The sequence below is a fragment of the Aulonocara sp. 'chitande type north' Nkhata Bay genome, linkage group LG22 (assembly GCF_057382095.1).
Source record: "Aulonocara sp. 'chitande type north' Nkhata Bay isolate Kocher_YH1m ecotype deep benthic linkage group LG22, A_spYH_male_GT1.1, whole genome shotgun sequence".
Taxonomy (NCBI): domain Eukaryota; kingdom Metazoa; phylum Chordata; class Actinopteri; order Cichliformes; family Cichlidae; genus Aulonocara; species Aulonocara sp. 'chitande type north' Nkhata Bay.
In genome coordinates, this window is record NC_141364.1 from 16,696,763 (window position 1) to 16,718,795 (window position 22,033).

At 40.0% G+C, this 22,033-nt stretch overlaps 1 protein-coding gene across 1 annotated transcript in view; it reads left to right on the plus strand.

Annotated features, from left to right (window-relative positions):
• The window catches only part of csmd3b (CUB and Sushi multiple domains 3b), a 414,655-nt gene that overhangs the window by 107,816 nt on the left and 284,806 nt on the right, over positions 1 to 22,033 (plus strand). Inside the window, exon 3 of the mRNA XM_086281026.1 lies at positions 17,340 to 17,452. Within this exon, the coding sequence (XP_086137152.1) occupies positions 17,340 to 17,452 (113 nt within the window). The remainder of the gene's footprint in view (positions 1 to 17,339; positions 17,453 to 22,033) is intronic.

Below are 22,033 nucleotides of genomic sequence, written 5' to 3' on the forward strand. Positions count from 1 at the left end.
GTGTGATTTATTACTATTACTGAAGGTCCGCGACTCCGAACTGTAGTAAAGGGACCTCTGACTAATGCTGGGCTCACACTGTGCGATTTTTGGCCCATTTTGAGCCGATTTTTGAGTCGAGCGATCGTTTTGGCGATCGGCCCGATTTTGGCCTTCATCGTGCGTCGTGCATCGTGTAGTATACGTGGGGTAACGAGAAGCGATTGACACCTCACGACCAGCTCCCGATCATCAATCGCTTGGTCGTGAGGGTGTCACCGCAGTTTGCCACACTGCGCACGCGCAAACACAAATGTCAGCGAAAAAGACGGCGTAGCACGGCAGTTATAACCTTCATTTTTATGGACGCACAGTGTGAGCACTCAGGTCGCATCAGAGCATCGGGCCGTATAGTGTGAGACCCTGCATCGTGACCTATGAACTTCTAACCCCTGCGAGTCAATCGTACAGTTTGAGCAGGAGCTGAATCGCGCGACTGAAAAAATCGCACAGTGTAAGCCCAGCATAATACGGCGGGGTCCCTGTCGGCTGGTAGCCGAAAAATAGCTCTACTTTGTTGTGTGGGTCAACTTTTCTTGCGACAGACAGAGAGAGGCGTTGAAAGGCTGCTCCAACGGAACTTGTTGTTTTCGGAGGAAAACACGAACACAGTGTACAGTCGAGTCTTAATAGCTTACTTACAACTGGGCTCGTCAGGCACTCTTCTTGGCTGCAGTGGTTATTATTATATTTACATGCTTCCAGCTCCCGTTTTTGCTCGATGACTGCTCGTACCTTTCCACTCCCCTTTTTCTCCCTCCTAGCGCTCACAGACACATAACGTGTATGGCAGTCCATTCTCCCAACAGCACGGACTACACTGAACATGATGCTACATTCTTTAGAGCTATGCTTGTAGCATTCTGCCTGTTAGCTTAGCACAACAACAACAACAACGAAAAGGCACTCTCTCACCCAGGAAACACACAGTCGCAGAGAGAGAGAGCGTCGCCCTGTAACCATGGCAACCGTAACGCTGCCGCCTGGAACAAAAGAACGTAGCTGTCAAACAAAACCCAAACAGTCCTGACCCGCGACAATATGAAACAGGAAAGTACCGCAGTGTATTCCATTTATTTCAACAAAGTAACTGTATTCTGAATACCACCTTTTTAAACGGTAACTGTAACGGAATACAGTTACTCATATTTTGTATTCTAAATACGTAACGGCGGTACATGTATTCCGTTACTCCCCAACACTGTTGATATGTGAAATTTAACATTGCACTCAAGGGTTTGCTGTATCAATTCTGCACTTCAACCTGCAGATTTAGATGGGTCTTGTGTAAGTTAGGCATCTAATTTAGTGTTTCTTTTTCCCTTGTTACTTTTACAATAAAGTTAAGCAACTATTTCTGTACAGGGAGTGCAGAATTATTAGGCAAATGAGTATTTTGTCCACAGCATCCTCTTCATGCATGTTGTCTTACTCCAAGCTGTATAGGCTCGAAAGCCTACTACCAATTAAGCATATTAGGTGATGTGCATCTCTGTAATGAGAAGGGGTGTGGTCTAATGACATCAACACCCTATATCAGGTGTGCATAATTATTAGGCAACGTCCTTTCCTTTGGCAAAATGGGTCAAAAGAAGGACTTGACAGGCTCAGAAAAGTCAAAAATAGTGAGATATCTTGCAGAGGGATGCAGCAGTCTCAAAATTGCAAAGCTTCTGAAGCGTGATCATCGAACAATCAAGCGTTTCATTCAAAATAGTCAACAGGGTCGCAAGAAGCGTATGGAAAAACCAAGGCGCAAAATAACTGCCCATGAACTGAGAAAAGTCAAGCGTGCAGCTGCCAAGATGCCACTTGCCACCAGTTTGGCCATATTTCAGAGCTGCAGCATCACTGGAGTGCCCAAAAGCACAAGGTGTGCAATACTCAGAGACATGGCCAAGGTAAGAAAGGCTGAAAGACGACCACCACTGAACAAGACACACAAGCTGAAACGTCAAGACTGGGCCAAGAAATATCTCAAGACTGATTTTTCTAAGGTTTTATGGACTGATGAAATGAGAGTGAGTCTTGATGGGCCAGATGGATGGGCCCGTGGCTGGATTGGTAAAGGGCAGAGAGCTCCAGTCCGACTCAGACGCCAGCAAGGTGGAGGTGGAGTACTGGTTTGGGCTGGTATCATCAATGATGAGCTTGTGGGGCCTTTTCGGGTTGAGGATGGAGTCAAGCTCAACTCCCAGTCCTACTACCAGTTTCTGGAAGACACCTTCTTTAAGCAGTGGTACAGGAAGAAGTCTGCATCCTTCAAGAAAAACATGATTTTCATGCAGGACAATGCTCCATCACACGCGTCCAAGTACTCCATAGCGTGGCTGGCAAGAAAGGGTATAAAAGAAGTAAAACTAATGACATGACCTCCTTGTTCACCTGATCTGAACCCCATTGAGAACCTGTGGTCCATCATCAAATGTGAGATTTACAAGGAGGGAAAACAGTACACCTCTCTGAACAGTGTCTGGGAGGCTGTGGTTGCTGCTGCACGCAATGTTGATGGTGAACAGATCAAAACACTGACAGAATCCATGGATGGCAGGCTTTTGAGTGTCCTTGCAAAGAAAGGTGGCTATATTGGTCGTTGATTTGTTTTTGTTTTGTTTTTGAATGTCAGAAATGTATATTTGTGAATGTGGAGATCTTATATTGGTGTCACTGGTAAAAATAAATAATTGAAATGGGTATATATTTGTTTTTCGTTAAGTTGCCTAATAATTATGCACAGTAATAGTCACCTGCACACACAGATATCCCCCTAAAATAGCTAAAACTAAAAACAAACTAAAAACTACTTCCAAAAACATTCAGCTTTGATATTAATGAGTTTTTTGGGTTCATTGAGAACATGGTTGTTGTTCAATAATAAAATTATTCCTCCAAAATACAACTTGCCTAATAATTCTGCACTCCCTGTAAGTAGTACACTATATGGACGAAAGTACTGGGCCACCTACAGATTACACCCACAGGAGCTGCTTAACCATGGAAACTCATGCCATTAAACACATCGTTTTTGTGCTGATGTTAATGCCAGAGGAGTTTTGGATCTCTGTTGTTATTGAGTCAGCAAAGTGTTGGTGATTTTTATGCACTATGTGCCCCAGCATTCTTGCAACCTCACTCCTTGCTCTACCTGTTATACAGCTGTTGCAATTTAACCGAAAGCACCTGAATTCAAAGATTATAAAGATAAGCCCCAATACCTTTGTTGATACGCTATATATATTAAAAAGAGAAAAATGGTTGCTCCTATTACAGGTTATTGCTCAAGTCGTACTAATGCAGTAAAAACGCAGCCAGCCCACATTTATATTTACATACTGACACTGACACTCTGGACTCACAAGCACAGAAATTTAACCACAGGGTAAACTTTTAACATGATTTTTCAGTATGTCTGGAATAAACTTCAGTATTGTGTGCTTGGTGGTTGAGACACCTCAAAAAGTAGAATAAAGCCACAGCCTACAGTAAAAGACATCCGAAAAACCAGCACGGTGGCCTCATACTTAACCAAGGTACCTTATGTAGTACTTTAAATTTAAAATGTATTGGAAAAATGAAACACACAAAATCACTTTTTAAATTTGGAATTTTTATAAAAGTTCTTATAATCAACCAAAAAGGGCCAAAAGCCTTCAGGCAAGAAGCTGCGATAACAATGAACCCCTCATCATTAGACACCTGTACATCCAAGTGTTTGCCAAGTGTGTGTGTTAATTTATTATTATTTTTTTATTGTGTGTCCACTGCCAGTGTTGGGGAGTAACGGAATACATGTACCGCCGTTACGTATTTAAAATACAAAATATGAGTAACTGTATTCCGTTACAGTTCCCGTTTAAAAAGGTGGTATTCAGAATACAGTTACTTTGTTGAAATAAATGGAATACACTGCGGTACTTTCCTGTTTCATATTGTCGCGGGTCAGGACTGTTTGGGTTTTGTTTGACAGCTACGTTCTTTTGTTCCAGGCGGCAGCGTTACTGTTGCCATGGTTACAGGGCGATGCTCTCTCTCTCTCTCGCTGCAACTGTGTGTTTCCTGGGTGAGAGAGCGCATTTCGTTGTTGTTGTTGTTGTTGTGCTAAGCTAACAGGCAGAATGCTACAAGCATAGCTCTAAAGAATGTAGCATCATGGGCAGTGTAGTCCGTGTTGCAGGGAGAATGCACTGCCATACACGTTAAGTGTCTGTGAGCGAGGAGGGAGAAAAAGGGGAGTGGAAAGGTACGAGTTGTCATCGAGCAAAAACGGGAGCTGGAAGCATGTAAATATAATAATAACCACTGCAGCCAAGAAGAGTGCCTGACAAGCCCAGTTGTAAGTAAGCTATTAAGACTCGACTGTACACTGTGTTCGTGTTTTCCTCCGAAAACAACAAGTTCCGTTGGAGCAGCCTTTCAACGCCTCTCTCTGTCTCTCGCAAGAAAAGTTGACCCACACAACAAAGTAAAGCTATTTTTCGGCTACGAGCCGACAGGGACCCCGCCGTATTAGTCAGAGGTCCCTTTACTACAGTTCGGAGTCGCGGACCTTCAGTAATAGTAATAAATCACACATTCACGTTGTTGTAAAAAGCATGATAATATATTAAGTAATCCAAAGTATTCAGAATACGTTACTGTCATTGAGTAACGTAACGGAATACTTTACAGAATACATTTTGGGGCATGTATTCTGTATTCTGTAATGGAATACATTTTAAAAGTAACCTTCCCAACACTGTTCACTGCGTAGGTCGACTGTTTGAATTTGTGACACTATGTGTTGTGTAGCTTTTTGTTGTCTCCAACAAGTGAAAAAGATAGTTATTACCACAGACAAGGTTATACACCTCAGTACAGACAGACCACACACAAAGGAATACGAGGCTGTTTGTTAAGATAAGATAAGATAAGATAACTCTTTATTGTCATTGCACAGTCATACATAGTACAGTAGTACAATGAAATTGGAAAAACTGTCCTACGTCGGCACTACATATAACACAACACGACACGATATGACACATCACAACGTAACAAACAACACAACACAGTATATTAACTTAGTATAAAAAAGAAGAATAAGTGTATGTGTATTGCACACTGTTATTATTGCACATTAATTATTATTGCACCTTGTTATAAATATAAATATTATTGTTATCGTTTTAAACATTGTTACCTCCCCCTAAAAAGTCCAGGGAGGTATCCAGTCAGGTCAGCTATTTACATTGATCAGGGCTATTGCCCTGTTGTAAAAGCTGTCCTTGAGTCTATTTGTTCGGGACCTCAGCAGCCTGAACCTCCTGCCAGACGGCAGCAGCTTAAACACCCGGTGTCCTGGGTGTGTGCAGTCCCGTAGGATGCTGCGTGCCCTCTTGAGACAGCGAGTGCTGTACAGGTCCTTCAGGGAGGGAAGAGGATGTCCAATGATTTTTTGGGCCATGTTGATGACCCTCTGGAGTGCCTTTCTGTGTGCTGTGGTGCAGCTGGAGAACCACACACCGATGCAATATGTCAGCACACTTTCAATGGAGCAGCGGTAGAAGTGAAACCTGAAAAATTGCTAAGATCACCATAAGCTGGCCTCTACAATCCAACACTAAAAAGAAAAACACATTTTATTATCTCAGTTATTTCCAGCTGAAATGCCTCTTTTGCACTCTCTTCTTAGTTTAGTATATTTTAAGAATTGTGGATTCACATTGCTGCACAATTATTGTGTTAGTAAACAAGCTTTGCATTTAAAAGCAGAGCGAGAGGAGATCTTAATTCATCTGACAGGATGGCATGATTGTCAAAACTGAATAAAAGTATCTGCATACGTTCCCAACAGTTGCAATAGAAATACAAATATAGATAGCTACATTTTACCTATTAGCAGCGAGTGATCTAATGATCTGATATTGTCGCTGATCAGGAATTTTACAGATTTAGTATTTAGTATTTATTTATTTATTGTCATTGTCAAGAACAATGAAATTGCGTTTGGGGCTTCCAATTGGGCTTCCATACAACCCCAATTGTCATTAATGGAACTAAATTTAAGTGTTTCATTCTGAAACCAACCAACCTAGCCTCCCCTGTACCATCTCGTTTTTCCCTACGTGCACCTACACTAAGTAACTACAGTATCTTTGATATTCAGCTACCTTTCCCATGACTCTCCTGTCCCATTATAGACATCAGTGCAGCAGTGGGTTGGAAGACCGATGCTGCCAGAACTTGACTGGGAGGTGGTTTACATACTACACCTTATCAAACTCACTAAGGCTGCATAGCAGAAGAAGGAAGCCATCACACTATTCCATCTGTCTCTACAAGATGTGGGATTGGAGTGGAGTAGACTTACTGAAAAAAACAGCTCGATGGCATCAAGGCAGCAAAACAACATCAAAGTGATTGAAGATGTTAATTACCACTTTTACTCCTAATGTTATGTTAGGTTACTGTAGTAAAAAGATTCAGCCTAAGTTTATATTTAGGTTAACGTTAGGACTAGCTTTACTGGTTATGCTTTAAAGTTAGTGGAAATGAATTTACGAGTCCACTGAAGAATGTTATGTACACGTGTTTCCTCTGCCGTCATATTTCTTCTTCTACATTCCCTCTCTCTCTCTCTCTCTCTCTCACATCCCATCTCATCCCGTCTTTCCTTTTTGTCTCCCTCCATCCATATATCTCTCTAACGACTGTCCCTTTAAGGTGCTGTCAGTCATGACACCTCCCCTTTAAATGCCAGCAGACACCTGCAATCTGTCTCTACCTATCTACAAAATACAGGTGTATGCATTTGCAAGCACACAAACTCTTTGTGTGTGTGTGTTAATGTGTGCCCCTTCCATTATATGCATTCATGTGTTTGTTTGCCCTTTTCTGTGTATGCGAGTCAGGTTTAATGGTAAGCGATGGTGTAGCCAGCAGCCTAAACAAGCTTTAGCTCACGGGGGCAGCACTCACTATCTGTCTAGCTGTCTGAAAAAGAGAGAGAATGAGGCAAACAGAGGAAATATTTGTGTGTGAGAGGAGGTGAGAAGTGTGTGTGGTGGGTGGAGCTTTATCATTTAATAGTGGAAGCAGCATCTCCTTTGAAACTTTGTAACACTGCAAGGATGCTGGTTACTGTTAGGGAAAGGACTCATGAGGGAAACTAAGACTTTTAAGTGTAAGTAATTGTAAGCAATTCCTCTTTAAAAGCCCTTCTTCTTGCTGCTTAGTATGAAGGTGGCAAGTGAATATCCTTTGCATATGTTATCTATTGTATCACGACAGTACTCTACTGGCATTATTTCTAAAAGCAGTTCTTAAACAGAGCCTTAAATTATGTAAGCAAAATGTTTTTCATTTCCCCCTTTCTCTGTAGTTATTTCTGTTTGTCTGTTGGCAAGTTTATGCAAAAACTGCCAGTGTGAATTTGATTAAACTTGCTGGAGAGGTGAAACGTGCAAAAGAAGAACAAAAAAAAAGTGCAGATCACTTTTCTTAAAATTGTGATAGGGCATTGGCCTTGGCAGAAGATTGCACTCGGAGTGCCCTTCCAGTTAAATCAATTTGGAGATGTAAGAACACAAAGCCAACAAGAATAAGTTTAAGTTTAATATGTTGCAATGCTGTTATGAAATTCTAATTATTAGCCAGCCATTCTACACTCAACATGCACGAAATACTGACGCTCATAAAAAAAATAAAAAATTATTAAACAGCTAGAGGAAGCAGATTTCCACTTCACAATTATTATCAGTGTGAGTCTCAGCATGTTTGTCTAGGAACCTCCGGCGCTGACAGGAAGGTTAATCCACTATTCAACCCCAGTCAGAGTGTCTTTCCTTGGGGGTGCACACAGAGCGCTGATGGCCCCTGTCACCTCCAAAGACGAGAACCCCCTGCCTCTGCAACACAAAAGGATTTATCATCCCAGGACATCACTGCAATGCTGGAAGAGAATGGAAAGAGTGAATGTTTGCACTGCTGGATGCCAATAAATGTGACAAAGAGAGTCTCACAGATGTGATGAGATACGCATGAGCAGACACATGGAGGGTGGCATGAGAGAAGATAAAAAAGAGAGACTGTACATGCAGGTTTCTGCCTGTTTTTAGCTTTAAGTGATGTTTATTAGAGAGCATGAACATGGACTAGACCTCAGGCTGTACAGTGCCGTACAGCCTGAGGTCTAGAACTACCCTGTGAACCCTGTGAAGGAGCCATGTTCGGTTTAGTTATGTAATTATTGTCTAGGATGTCACACAAGGAAAACAGAGAAGAAAATAAATGAATGTTTTTTGTACAAAGCAATGCGTGTATTTGCAAATAGCAATTAGCCAAAGCTTTCTTCATTCAGTGATTCAGGTTTGTACTGCAATGTCATTAAAATTTTAACAGTGACCTTTGGTTAATATTAGACTACTGGCAAATGCTAAGTCAGTTTAAAGTTTGCTTTAAAAGAGAAGTTGTCAAAATATTGAACAGGAAGTCCTTGTTTGTTGGAAAAGGTTAACAAGGTTTATTATTTTTATTCACGGGTTTGCAGATTAACTCAGAGGACACCTTTCTGTATGCTGACTACTCTCTTTCACTGCATCCTTTCTCTTCACTTTCTCTTTGTGATGAATGGAAACGGTGAAACGTAACCTGACCAGGGGGGACTTTACTATGTGCTTTTGTGTATGTGGTTGTCCATGTGTGAACTTACTTATATGAGGCTAATTTTATTGGCTTGCATATGCAACCTGCTAATACACAATCAAATGGGTACACCAAAATGCACACACAGTTCGGGGCGGGTAGAGGATGACTGATTTACAAGACACGCCAGCAACTATTGACCACATGTACTCTAACCTGAAAAATGGCTGTGTGTGTGTCACAAAGGCAAGTGTTGCTAATCAATCACTCACCACAGACCCTGAACTTTGAACACTAGTAAAAGAAATAAATCTACTAGACAAGAAGTGGAGGAGTGGGGAATGAAGGTGAAAAAGGTGGGGGGGGGGATATATTTTTGTTTTGTTTAGTTTTGCTTTTACTTTTAGCAGAAGAGGCTGATTTTGTTATTTAGTTGATAAGGTCATTCATTTTTCCAAAATAGCTTTGTAATTTGTTCTTTTAAGTCACAACAGCAAATCATACATTTTTATCTCTAGTGTTCAAAAACGTAAGTTTAACAATAACGTTCTGTACACTAAAATTACAAATTTGCAAATGCCTCTCAAATACAAAAAAAAAAAACATGATAAAAAGCTTGTAACGGCAAATCATTAGAGTTCTTAATAATGGATCAGTATGTTCAGTTTTGTTAATATTTTTATTTTTTGTAATTAAACATTGAATTTATTGTAATCTGTCAGTTTATATACATTATTTTATTGTACTGAGCTGCATTTTGGAGATTTTCCTCAGGTTTATCTCATTAAAAGAGCAGCAAAATGCAGAGCAAAGCATGACAGTGTTCAGATTTCCTTAGAAAAAATCAGAATATCCAATAAAAATATATCAACAGAAATACATTATTTAAAAAACATGATATACTGTCACTACTGTTAATTAAAATGCAAATGCAAAAACATCTCCGAGGATCTCACCTGGACGACCAACTGCTCCAAGCTGGTCAAGAAGGCTCACCAGCGCCTCTTCTTCTTGAGGACTCTGAGGAAGATCCACCTGTCCTCAGACATCCTGGTGAACTTCTATCGTTGCACCATCGAGAGCATCCTGACCAACTGTATAACAGTCTGGTACGGGAACTGCTCTGCCTCGGACCGGAAGGCGTTGCAGAGGGTCGTGAAAACTGCCCAGCGCATCGCCGGAGCACCACTTCCTGCCATAAAAGACATCTACAGGAAGCGGTGTCTGAAAAGGGCTGGGAAAATCATCAGAGACCCCAGCCACCCATCACATGGACTCTTCACCCTCCTGCCCTCTGGGAGGCGCTACAGGAGCCTCCGGACTAAGATCACCAGGTACCGGAACAGCTTCTTCCCCACAGCTGTCAGACTCCTGAACTCCGCCTCCTGACCCACGTTAACACATGGACTGAACATACACACACCCACAATGGACAACTGTACCCTCAAACACACAATAATAACATGGACTGAACCACCACTCACAACCACTAGCACTTTATACAGCCTCTGTAGAAATTATCCACATATCTCACTTATCTTAACTGCACTACTGTATAGCTCTGTAAATAATCATTCTGTACATACGATAATTTTTAACCCTACAACTGTTTACAACTTGCATAGTTCCCATTTCTGTATAGCTGTATATCTCAGATTCTGTAAAGTTATTTATTTCATATTCTGTATAGTTTTTCATATTTATATCCTGTTCATAGCCTGTACATAGCTCGTACTCACTACAGCCTACATACTTATAGTTATAGAATATTCACAACATACTTCATACCGTGTACATTATAACATACCATAATAGACCCATTCTGTAATATACTTACATATCTATATTATTGCTAATATATATTGTAATATATCTATATCACTAACTTCTGGATGGATGCAAACTGCATTTCGTTGCCCTGTACCTGTGCATGTGCAATGACAATAAAGTTGAATTCTATTCTATTCTAATCTATTCTAAATATATTTTCAACTTTAAACCTTGATAAATGTTCTAGGTTCAAAATAGTAGAAATAAATATCACAAAAATGTGATGTACTGTCTTCACATGTAAAAATAGAAAGTGGCATCTCTAATTTCAATGAATAATGCTTCGTGGCTTTTAAATTATTCTCTTTACACATTGACTTCATTTTGGACTTTAACTAACAATATTGAAAACAGAACAGCATCCTCAGTATACTATCATTTTCTAAGGCTCTGTGGGTCAAAATAAAACAGATTGCTGTGAAAAACAAACCTGACACTGTTTATGGCATGCCCAATATTTGCAGGGTAATTCTCTTTATTTGAGGTTCAACCATGAGTAATTTTAGACTTCTATCTTGGAACCTAAACCCCTGTAACTTGGCATAGTGTACTGTTTTCCATTAAATAAATGTTTTTGCCCTAAAATTTTGTATTTATTTTTTTTTTTTACCACTAGACTGCTCTAAGTATGATCTGATATAAAACTTAGTGTCTTTGGCTGACAGGTCTATGTCAGATCAGTCCAGATTTCCACTGTTTTGTAAAGTACTGTGTTTTATTTTCATCCCAGTGGGCTCCTCTGCAGGTCTATTTCACTCTCTTTGAGCTTGTGGTTTGATGCTTGGGTTGCTAGAAGGCAAATAAGTGTCTTTGACCCATAAAATTAGGTTACTGATTGGGTCATGTTGTTGTGATGTTTATGCTTAGCTAGTCAGATGAGAATCTACTGAGATAATGTCGATGCGCCATTGTGTCACAAAAAAATCATCAAAACAAACTGTAAACATAACTAACACCTCAATCAGTCTTGCACTGTGGTCCGCAAGTGATATTTACCCGCCAGATGATGTACAGCAACCCTTTTTATTACCCCTCAACTGTAACAGGCTGACCGGGTATTGTCATCACCCGTGGCAACATGGACATCCAAGTTTATGAGTGAAATAACTCAAGAACAAAGTAATGTAGGAGTTTCAAACTGATACCATACTACTAAAAATCTCAGACAAGTTTGAATCTCAGTGCCCTTGACCTTAAGAACAGAGGTCAAGGTCTTTTAAAACAATTCATATGAATGGGATAACTTGAGAAGAAGGTGACATAGGATTTTTAAATTCACACATGTGAATCTCTACCCATGATAGACATCAGATAAGTTATTGATATGATGAATGATGACATTTACATCATTAATGACTTCACCTCAGAAACAATTTCACACAACACAAAATTTTAGCTGACTATTACTTACTCCATAAAGCCCCTTTTGTTTTAATATTTACAGTTTTTCTTTCCCATTCTCTCTCTTTTCTTCATGGCCGTGATGGTAATGAAACGGGTAACAGGAGGAGGGACTCTGCCAATCACATTAGCCATACTGCGTTGTTGCTTCTTTTTCAGAAACTAAAGCAAACGGTGTGTGTTTTCTCTTACCCTTCAGTTTTTGTATTTGTGTGTGACAGCACAGAGAAGGCACTCTGCTGATATTAGCTTCATTCACTCACTCGCTAATGTGATTTTGCTACACACAAAACACACACACACTCATGGGCATACGCTACTACACACGGTCCCATGGGAATAGACCTTGAGTGCCAGTCGCCCACTGCTCCATCTTTCGTTCAGTTTCTGTGAGAGAATTTTGGTTTTACCTCATAAATCTGAGAACACATAAATGCTGTCGCTGTGCTGTCCCGCATATTGAAAGATTCAGCTGAGGACGGGGGGTGGGTGGAAAACAGGGCAGGGGATGCACCTTCAATAATCTGAGAGCCAAATCTGGAAGTCTGCTTTGTTAAATATGCAGGTCACATTCTCCAGATGGCAAAGCTATTACTTACATGTTTTCAGGTGATTTGGCTTATAGTTTTCTCTGGAACCAGAACTCTCAATTTGTGCTCCATATATACAATACAGTCCAAAGGTTATGAGCAACTACTGTGTTCTTTAAATTAGGAAGGAGCCAGATTGTCTTATAATTTTTAGCAGTCTTGAGCAGTAGTTCTCCAGGCTTTCTGAAGGTCATTCAAAGTGTTTCTTTAGGCTTCTTTTTCACTCATTTTCAGTTTAGCCCTTTTACCTGGTAAATGGACTGGTTCTTATGTAGCTCTTAGCTACTCTTTCTGAGCTTTACACAACTTGCCTCATTCACACAAACACTTTTTCCATGCAAGTGCTTTCTATCTAAGATTCATACTCCGATGGCTGCATCAGAGAGCAATTTGGGGTTAGTATCTTGCCCGAGGATATTTGGCATGCAGACTTGAACAGCCAGGGATCGAACCACCTACCTCCTGAGCTACAGCCACCCCCCGATTATTTTTGGTTCGCTAAGCCACTTAACACTGACCTATGAATCATTCGAGTATAAGACAGGTACCTAACTCAAGGGATGAATCAGTGTTGTGTCTACACATAACAGTCAACTTGGCAAAGAACCGGTTTTAAATAGTAACTTTCTACAATTTGCTAGCAGCAGTCTGTTGTCTAATTTTCCCCATTTTTTTTATCTGAATCTGTGAAAGATATGCTTAAGAAAACAGTCTCTCAGCTATTAATCTATCTATGGCTAAGATGCCGCTCATAAGGATGGGAAACAGCGAGAAAAGGCTGAGGTTTACACAGGTACTGGACTGAAAATCAGTGACAATAGGTCTTTTGGAATGAATAAATAATAAGAAAAAAGGTAATGGCGACTTTAGTCTTTGATGTAATTTACATAATATTTTAATAGAACAGTCAGGAACAAAACCAAGGGAGTGTTTGTTTGCACTTTCAGCTGTTATGTTTTATCCATCATGGCGGGCTACAGCTGTTAAGGAAGAATACAGTAGCCACAGTTAATAAACTTGCACCAACAACCATTGTGCTCTGAACAGATGCAGTCAATATGCTAACCAAGAGTGATGCATGCATATTCTTTGCTCAGTTACATGTTTCCTAAATTGGCAGATCTGAGAGAATTTTTTTCGGCATCGCCTTTTCTAATTTTTTCAACTTATTCATAATAATCAACTTTTTAATCATTTTCCTGTTGTGATCTCTTATAACTGTCACATGGCCAAACTCTGTAACTCTCAGCACTATGAGCGCTGGTAATGTAAGATGACACACCAAAGTATCAGCCACATCACAAATGAATAATCTCATATTTAAAAGGCAGGGGTTTTTTGTTTCTGTGTGTGTGTGTGTGTGTGTGTGTGTGTGTGTGTGTGTGTGTGTGTGTGTGTGTGTGTGTGTGTGTGTACTGCTTTGTATTTATTACCATGACATTTGGTTCAGCTCTGGAGTCCAGATATTACTTTCATCATAAAATAAAATAGAGTACTGGGGGTATATACACACATGTGTATTGATGGATTGTTTCTGAAAGATGTGATGCATTACAAGTAAGATATTAGAAGCCTAGAAATGGGACGGAGGAGGAGGAGTGGTCAGAGATTTTATTTTCTTTGTCTCAAGAGCATATAAAATGTTGTTATTGTTGTGGTGTAGAATTCTTTCTGTAATAGCAGATTGTGTTAAACTGAAATATGACTTAAGGTGCTTCATCCAGGGAAACTGTTATTTTTCATATTTAAAAAAAAAATCACACACACAGATAATTCAAGGGGGGCATCTGTGGATTAGGGGGTAGAGCGGGTAGTTAGCAGATCATAAGGCCAGTGGTTCAATTACAGCACCTCTAGTTTCTGTGTGAAAGTGTCTCTGGTCAAGATACGGATCCTCAAATTACCTCCATTAGTGTGTAATGGAGGTAATTTAATGCCAAGAATAAAGCATTGTGTGGATGGATGAATGTGGTTTATAGTGTAAAGAGCACTTTGAGTGACAAGTAACAGTAGAAAAACCATTAAGTGCTGAGCCACTTGGACATTTTGTGCTTAAAAAACAGTTAATTATACAAGACGTTGCTAATTAATCAACTAAATTATATATATTGTTTACTAGAGTGATCAAAAACCTAAAACCTATGTCATGTGTGCACTCAGCATGCACTCAGTTTGCTAATGATATGTTGATTGTTGCACAGTAATCCCCGTTTTCAGTGGGAGAAACATTTCGTCACTTGGAGGAAGACGTCACTCAGATGACATCTAGACGTACAGAATCACGTTACACAGTAATAACTTGATATTACTAAGGTTCCTGTGACTACTGCCTAAACTTTGTGTTTTACGGCTTTTTCCTTTTACAAACTTTGCATGCACACATGCATAAACAGCATTGCGTTTACTGTAAAGACAGATAAAATGGAGAGGGAAGTGAGGCCAAAAAAGGGCAGCTTAATAATGCTGAGAAGAAAAAAACAAAACAAATAGAAGAAGAACTGAGAGAGAGGAAGACAGAGATTTACTGACTGGAGATGAGATCAGAAAAAGCCCAAAAATAGAAATGAAGCTGAGGCAGAAATGCATAGATGAGAAATAGATTAGGAATGGAGAGGAAGATTAAAGAGATGGTTGGGTACTTTTAAAAAGGTGGCCATTTGCACTTTGAGTGGTTTTGGATTAGAAGGGAGAGAACAAAGAAATAGAAAGGGAGTAAGTCAGTTCAGAAATGAGAATCAACATGTGAGCCTGGATGAGTTAAAACGATTCGGGGGGGGGGGGTGAACAGCAATGGAAAGCAAGCTGACGGAGGAGATGGAAGCTGGTGCAGGACAGTCGGCTTGAGCAGAAAGAAGTGGAGGGAGAATGATTAGTGAAGAGTGAATTTACAGAAGGGGAACAAATCTGAACTAACAACTGAAAAAAGTGGAGCATTGGGGATTAAAACAGGGAGGAAAATGGAGGTGAGATGGAGGTAAAGAAAGATGAGAAGAAAGCAGAGGAGACAGCAGACAATGAATAAATATGACAAGGAGGATGTGAGAGGGTAAAAGAAGTAGGATAGGGAGATTAAAAGATGAGAGGTAAAAAAAAAAAAAAGCAAACTCATAATGGAGCATAAAAGCAAGGTAGGTGGCAGAAGAAGAAAATGAAAGAAGGGCAGAGAGGAAGAATAGATTGAGGGAAGGATTCTAGACTTAACTGTGGTTGTTTTTGCTGATAGAAAGCTTAATAAATTAATATGTGGAGACAGAAAGAAAAACAGGAAGACATATTGAGAAGAAGGATGAGTGCAGGGATGTAGCAGGAGAATACAAAATTAAAGCAAGTCTCTGCGTGCTGTGAATGTTTTAAAAATGTAAAAGCACTTTGTCATAACTGGGGAAGCGTGTTATGCTAAAGTCTCAATACTAGTTAGAGGTCACAGTCAGACATCGTTTCTCTTGTTGCAGTAAAATGAAGCAGATTACTTTGAACAGCTCACAGGTACAAAAGTGGCTACACTGAACTTGTCTTCTGTGTTATAGCAGGTGTATTCTGACATGCTTCAAGTGTCGTGTTTATGTGTGCAGAAAGAGTGGGGAAGAATAAAACACAGTTAAGTAATAAGCTGTGTCCTGATTGTTAGGAAGGGGAGAGAGTAAGTGGTAAGTATGGCTAAAGGAAATATAGATACAAAGGAAAGATTATATTTAAAAAAATAAAAAAAAAAGATGGTGAGACAAAAGAGAGGGAATATATCTATATACAAAAGAAGGCCAGGAAAAAGAGATTAGCAGAACTGAAGAGGAAGGGTAACAAAAGAGATTTAGGTGGATAAATGCCACAGAAGGAAGTGGATGGAGGAGATGAGAAACTACATAGGGAGGGGAGTGAAGGCAAAAGGCAAAAAATATGAGTTTGGTGACTTAATGCTAGAGGAGAGGATGGTATGAGTAGATGTAGGCAAGGGGAAGAGAAGGAGGAGGCGAAGGAAAGAGGAAGGGAGGAAATGGAAGGAAGAATGGTAGCTGCAGGACACGAGAAAAATGTGTCGCAGTGGCAGCAAGGCGTTTTGGCTCTTTTCCCTACCTGAAAAAGCGCTGGCCTTCCATTCCTCCTCTTCACTTCCTCCCTGTTTATTTCAAGGAATTCTGAGAGCTAAAGGCCCACCTACGAGCGGTAGTGGGTAAGCGTATTTTTCAAGGTCAGACTCAAACATGTTGAGTGCACATTAAAGGGGGCCTTGGCTTCCTACTTGACTCTTTTTTTTTTTTTTTATTGTTTACTGATCTGCACACAGATCCATTTCAGTATTACTAGCTGGCTGACCAGATTTCATAGCACACTTTGATCTGATGCCTTGACTTATTTGAAAGCCCCCATTAAAGTAGATGTTTTTTAGAGGAAAATGGAGAGGGTTTTTGTGCTCTGTCTAAGAGGCTCGATGCCAGGCAGTGGTGTTGGTGAGGACTGAGAAGAGGTTTTATACTGTCTTTACTGTTTTCCATTTGTCTTCTCTGTCACTGTGGTACTGACTTCAGCAAAATGAATTCCTCTTTCTGAATCCTAAAAAACATCTATCAACGTACTTAAACACAGAGTGTATGAAAAGTTTTTTATTACATAAAAGCCATTCATTGCTAAATGGGCAACGGTCAAGGCTGTTAAAAATGTTTTTTCCTCTCTCCTGTAAGTACAAGATGGGTTCTTGTTAATCTTCTGCTGATTTATGCATTCCCTGATATTTTCCTTGTCACTGCAGGTTACTATCACCAAGGCTTTTATTTATTCCACAAAAGCAAGTGGCTTGTTTTTCTCATACTTAATGTGTAATGTGTTGATCATGTCAGTATATTATCTTCTCTGTTTATACAGGTTAACAGGTTTCCAGGTTCCACCTCCGGTCACCAGCACAGGAAATGTCTTCTCGTTGAGACTGACCAGTGACTTTGCGGTTTCTGCACATGGCTTCAAACTCAACTATGAAGGTCAGAAAGTGTCTGTGTTTGTGTTTGCGTGTCTGGCTGGTATGTAAAGCATAAATATGCTATGCTTCACTGCTGACCTTTATATATCTGGTAAATTAATAGCATAAGCCGAGACCCACTCTGAGTACTAAATATCAGGTCAAATTCCATAGGACACATCTCGTTGTGGGTATGTACTGAGGCGTGTAGGAAAGATGGACACTCGCAACAAACACTCGACCTTGAGTGAGCCCTTGTTTTTCAATCAAGAAGTAAATGAAGTGGTCCACTGTGTGTTGTCTACCCCAAGCAATCCCTGTTTATTTGTTAGACATAGTGTACTCTTAAAATACCACACGTAAGGTTTTTACGTCCTCGTGTCTTCACTCAGTACATGATTTTAAGTCAGTCCCACTGAGAGCCATCCAGATGCAGAAAGTTTCCAAGAAGGACTGCTATGCCCTGAATTCAATATGCATTTTCTGACTCCCTCCCACTCAGCACAGGAAGAGACTCCCTAGTGGGTGACAAGTTCATACCTTTTTTTTTTTTTAAAAAGTAGGCTGTTATGAGAGAGAGGAAAGCATAGATAAACAAAAATGACAAAAATGTGAGCTTACTAAAGATTATATAATGTAGACGTGGAAGAGCAGAGCCCAGATGTTTGGGCGCTAAAATCTTTCTCATACATTTATGTTTTTTAACTTAAACAAAAACAGACAAGTCAATCTGTCCTTTTTACATAACCACTTTAATATGGTGGAAGAATTTACCAGTTGAAAAATGCAGCGTTCTGATCATGCTGTGGAGGAGTGGAGTCATCGCGAGGGGAACTGCTTTTGCCCCCTTCCCTTAGGGCCCAAATAAACACTGTGGTGCCATAGTCATACATAAGGAGAGGTAAAAGTTTGCTTGTTAATTAAATTTAGCGCTCACTGTGAATCAACACCATATGCTGGGAGCATTAAAGATTTGAGATGAGATTCAGATAAGAAAAACTTTGATGTCCTCAACAATTCAGTGAGTAACAAAGCATAAAGCATCAAACTGAGGCAACCACATTACACTGGGAAAACTAGCAACACTTATTACTTGATTCTTATTGACTGAATAGTTTCTTGACATGCTAACAGATTGCATGGCAACACTATAGTCCCAATATGTAACCCCAAATGCCCTCTAAAAGATCATCGACACAAGGTGTCATTTAGGTAGACATAAATTAGACACGAGTCGGTAACATAATCATTTGCAATGTATCAGTTAACAATGCAAAAATACTGTAGAGAAGAGAATGTGAGAAGAAGGTGTTTAACATAATTCAAGAACAATTAACATAATTTACAATTAAACCTGTTGTCTTTATCATAATGTGTTTGTTATAGGTGGTGATGATGCACAACACTTGGGCAAAAATGCCTCAGCAGCTATACCTTTGAATGAGCTTCTTTGTTGTATTTTATACCTCTGCTTTCTTTTCCACCATTTATCACAAAGTGGCTACAAATGTTCAGTGAAAGTAAAATGCCAAAAACATTATATAGAGTGTAAGTTATAGTCATTCATACTACTTTTTAATACTATTTAGTGTGAATATAGCCTCTGAAGAAATGCTGTGCTGCCCTTACAACAGCAAGTCTTACAAATTAGTTCCTGAAATAGTGGTGGTTGTGATTAATGGCAATTTGGATACTATTTCATAGGAACAGGTAAAAATAATAACATGGTTAATGTTGCATGAATTCCATTTATCTGATTCTATGTCTGAATGCTGTCTCCCCAAATCCCTCTGAAACCTGGAATGTTATTAAAAAAGCACTTTGGTCAGATCAAAATACCTGCTTTTACTTTTTGTATATGAAGCTATTTATAAATGACTTGGAATACTTAGGATACTTTCTAATAGTGTCAGTGTTAGTAAAGATGGGACCTCGTGTAGTCAGACACACACTGCATTTAGTTCATGCATGAAAAGCATAAAGCAGATGTGGGCAATGAATTTTAAAATTTGTTGTCCACACCTGGCATAAAGGATTGACACAGAAGTGCCTTAAGCCAGTATTTCTTTAATGGCCACTGAGGGCAATAGCTGCGGTGTCAAAAATAGAAGTCTCTTTGAAAGCGGCCCTCACATTTGGCCTCAGTAAACACTCCCTGGATGCCTTTATGGGCTCAGTCACACATTTAACTCATAGTGAATAAAACACTGATTAATTAGTATGTTTTTGTCATTAGAAAGGATGAATATCCAGGATACGCTCATTAGGAGATTGACAAGTTGTTAGAAGTTGATGATGAAGACACTCGTCTCCACGCTTTAAAATTAATTAGTGGGTAATTTCAGCTGTTTTATTACTCGAAACAAGGTTAAAAAATGGCCTACATATGTGCTCCAAAATGGATTAAAGTCACTTACCAGAGGAAAAAAAAGACCACCACCAACTCCATGATTCACCATGCCTCTGTACAGTAGCCACACAGGCAGTGTTACCTGTAAACCTTTAACTTGTCAATCTAAACTACGTTTGTGTAAATCTGTACATGCACCTCAAACACACCTTATTATGATCATCAAATACCTAGCTCCTTGTCATAAGCTTGACGCACACAAATAAAGGCCTGTTTTTATCTAGATCTAACCTTTGGTCCAACCTAAACCACTAACCGAAACTCAAGCCTTAACTCCCAGTCCGCTGGAAAGTACGTCCCAACATAAAACCATCCAGATGTCCTCCCCACTTTCCAAAAAATATCCTCTTCCGAGGTCTAAACTGGTCCTCACAAATATAGATGGCTAAATGCATAAATATGTTTGTCACAGCTGTTTGCTGTTCAAAAGTATACACTCTTCAACTGCCTATGTTCGTCTTTGTGCATTCTTTGGTGGGCCTTCTCTGTGTAGGTACAATAGCTGATTGGCGTATATCTTATTTATATGTGTGTCTGGTGTGCTGCAAGATGACAATATCACTGATTGCAAAGTGTCTGGATCTAAATCTCCACACATGCTGTGTGCGTGTTTATGTGTGTGCCGGTGCCACTTGTGTGTCGAAGCAGTTGTCCCAGATTTATTCACTGGCACAAATTTTTACTTGCTACTTGGCCCGCGTTCATCCTGCGTGATAGTGTGTTTCTGTGTTGATGTTTATGCGGGCATGTGTGTGTAGCTGTGATACAGAAGGAGTTTGCTCTCAGTGAGAGCATCCATGGGACTTAGCTGAAGAGCCCCTGCTGTTGATACATTCAGATGTTTGACTTGCTCTGTGTGAATAAGGGGGTTTTAACAGCAGACCACATTGCAATATTAAACTTACTTCTGGTCGCTCTTCTATTGAATTTGAACTTTTTAGACTGTCCACAGCAGACACCTAGGCTGTATATTTATACAGCAAGTAGAAGATTTTCTCTGAAGGAATTATCCACCCAAGTTTGGACAGTTTTTGGCAAGTCATTCACAGTCCATGTAATCCTTCCGCCTAATCTGTTTCTGGAGCCATCGCAGAGTTTTGATTTTTGCAGGTACTGACTTTATGCTTACAGAAAAACAATGAGCAAAAAATACCTGCTCATTATCTTTATTACAAGCCATGAAAGTGAGTTCATCATGGCAGTATCATCCTGAAGCAGGCACTTCGCAGAGGCAGATTTAAATAATTTGGCAGGTGTTTAAAAATAGGCTGTTTGTGAATGCATTTTTGTCAACACTATAGCATGAAAGATGCATTTTCACAACGTTACAGGTGCACAGTTCAGATCAACACAAAGACGAGTTTGAAGATGGTCCCAGAACTCAATGGTTTCACAGCTGAGTGTTTTTAGTTGGTTGAAATAGGGCTGTGCGATATGACCAAAATCTCATATCCCGATATAAGACATCTATCGTCCCGATAACGATATAAACCACAAAAATGTAACATTTTTTGTAAATTCTGTGAATCTCGGGCAGCTCGACTTGCGGGAAGTGTTTCCTGCTGCGCGTCATGTAGCTGGACTCGAGTGTTTTAACCGATGCATGAAACTATACATTTTTAGACATAAGTTATAACGGCCGCCGTTTTCTTTGTGAGCATTTATTGCACGGTGTGCTGCGGGGAAAAGCCTGTTCTAACGTTTGAGTCTAAGGTTTATTTTTTAGCACCTGGCGGCTCTTTTTTACTTCTCATCCGTGAATAATCTGCTCTTTCACGTGATTCAGTTTATTTTGAAAAGTCTCAACAGGATCTTGAGCTTTATTGTGAAAGGTTTATGTGGAACATAAACAAGCAGACACGCGATGGTGCTACTGTTGTTGGTTGTTGCTAACCACAAGGCATAAAAACAGGCGCTTGTCCGTCCGTAGTGTGGTTATATAAAATATAAGAGAAAGAGAGTGTAGAGTACACCCAGCACAGACACACGCACACACAGGCAGGTATAGCCAACTTCCACGTTTATTGATATATTTGTATTTTGACAGCTGACTCAGTCGCACCGTCTGACAGCTCGAGCCCAGCTGATCTCTCTTGGCCGCTCCTCCTCGTCTCACTATAAACACAGCGGAGGAGACCATCATTAGTCCATAAACAATATCAGCTGTTCTTACCAGCCTCGCGGCGCCGCCCC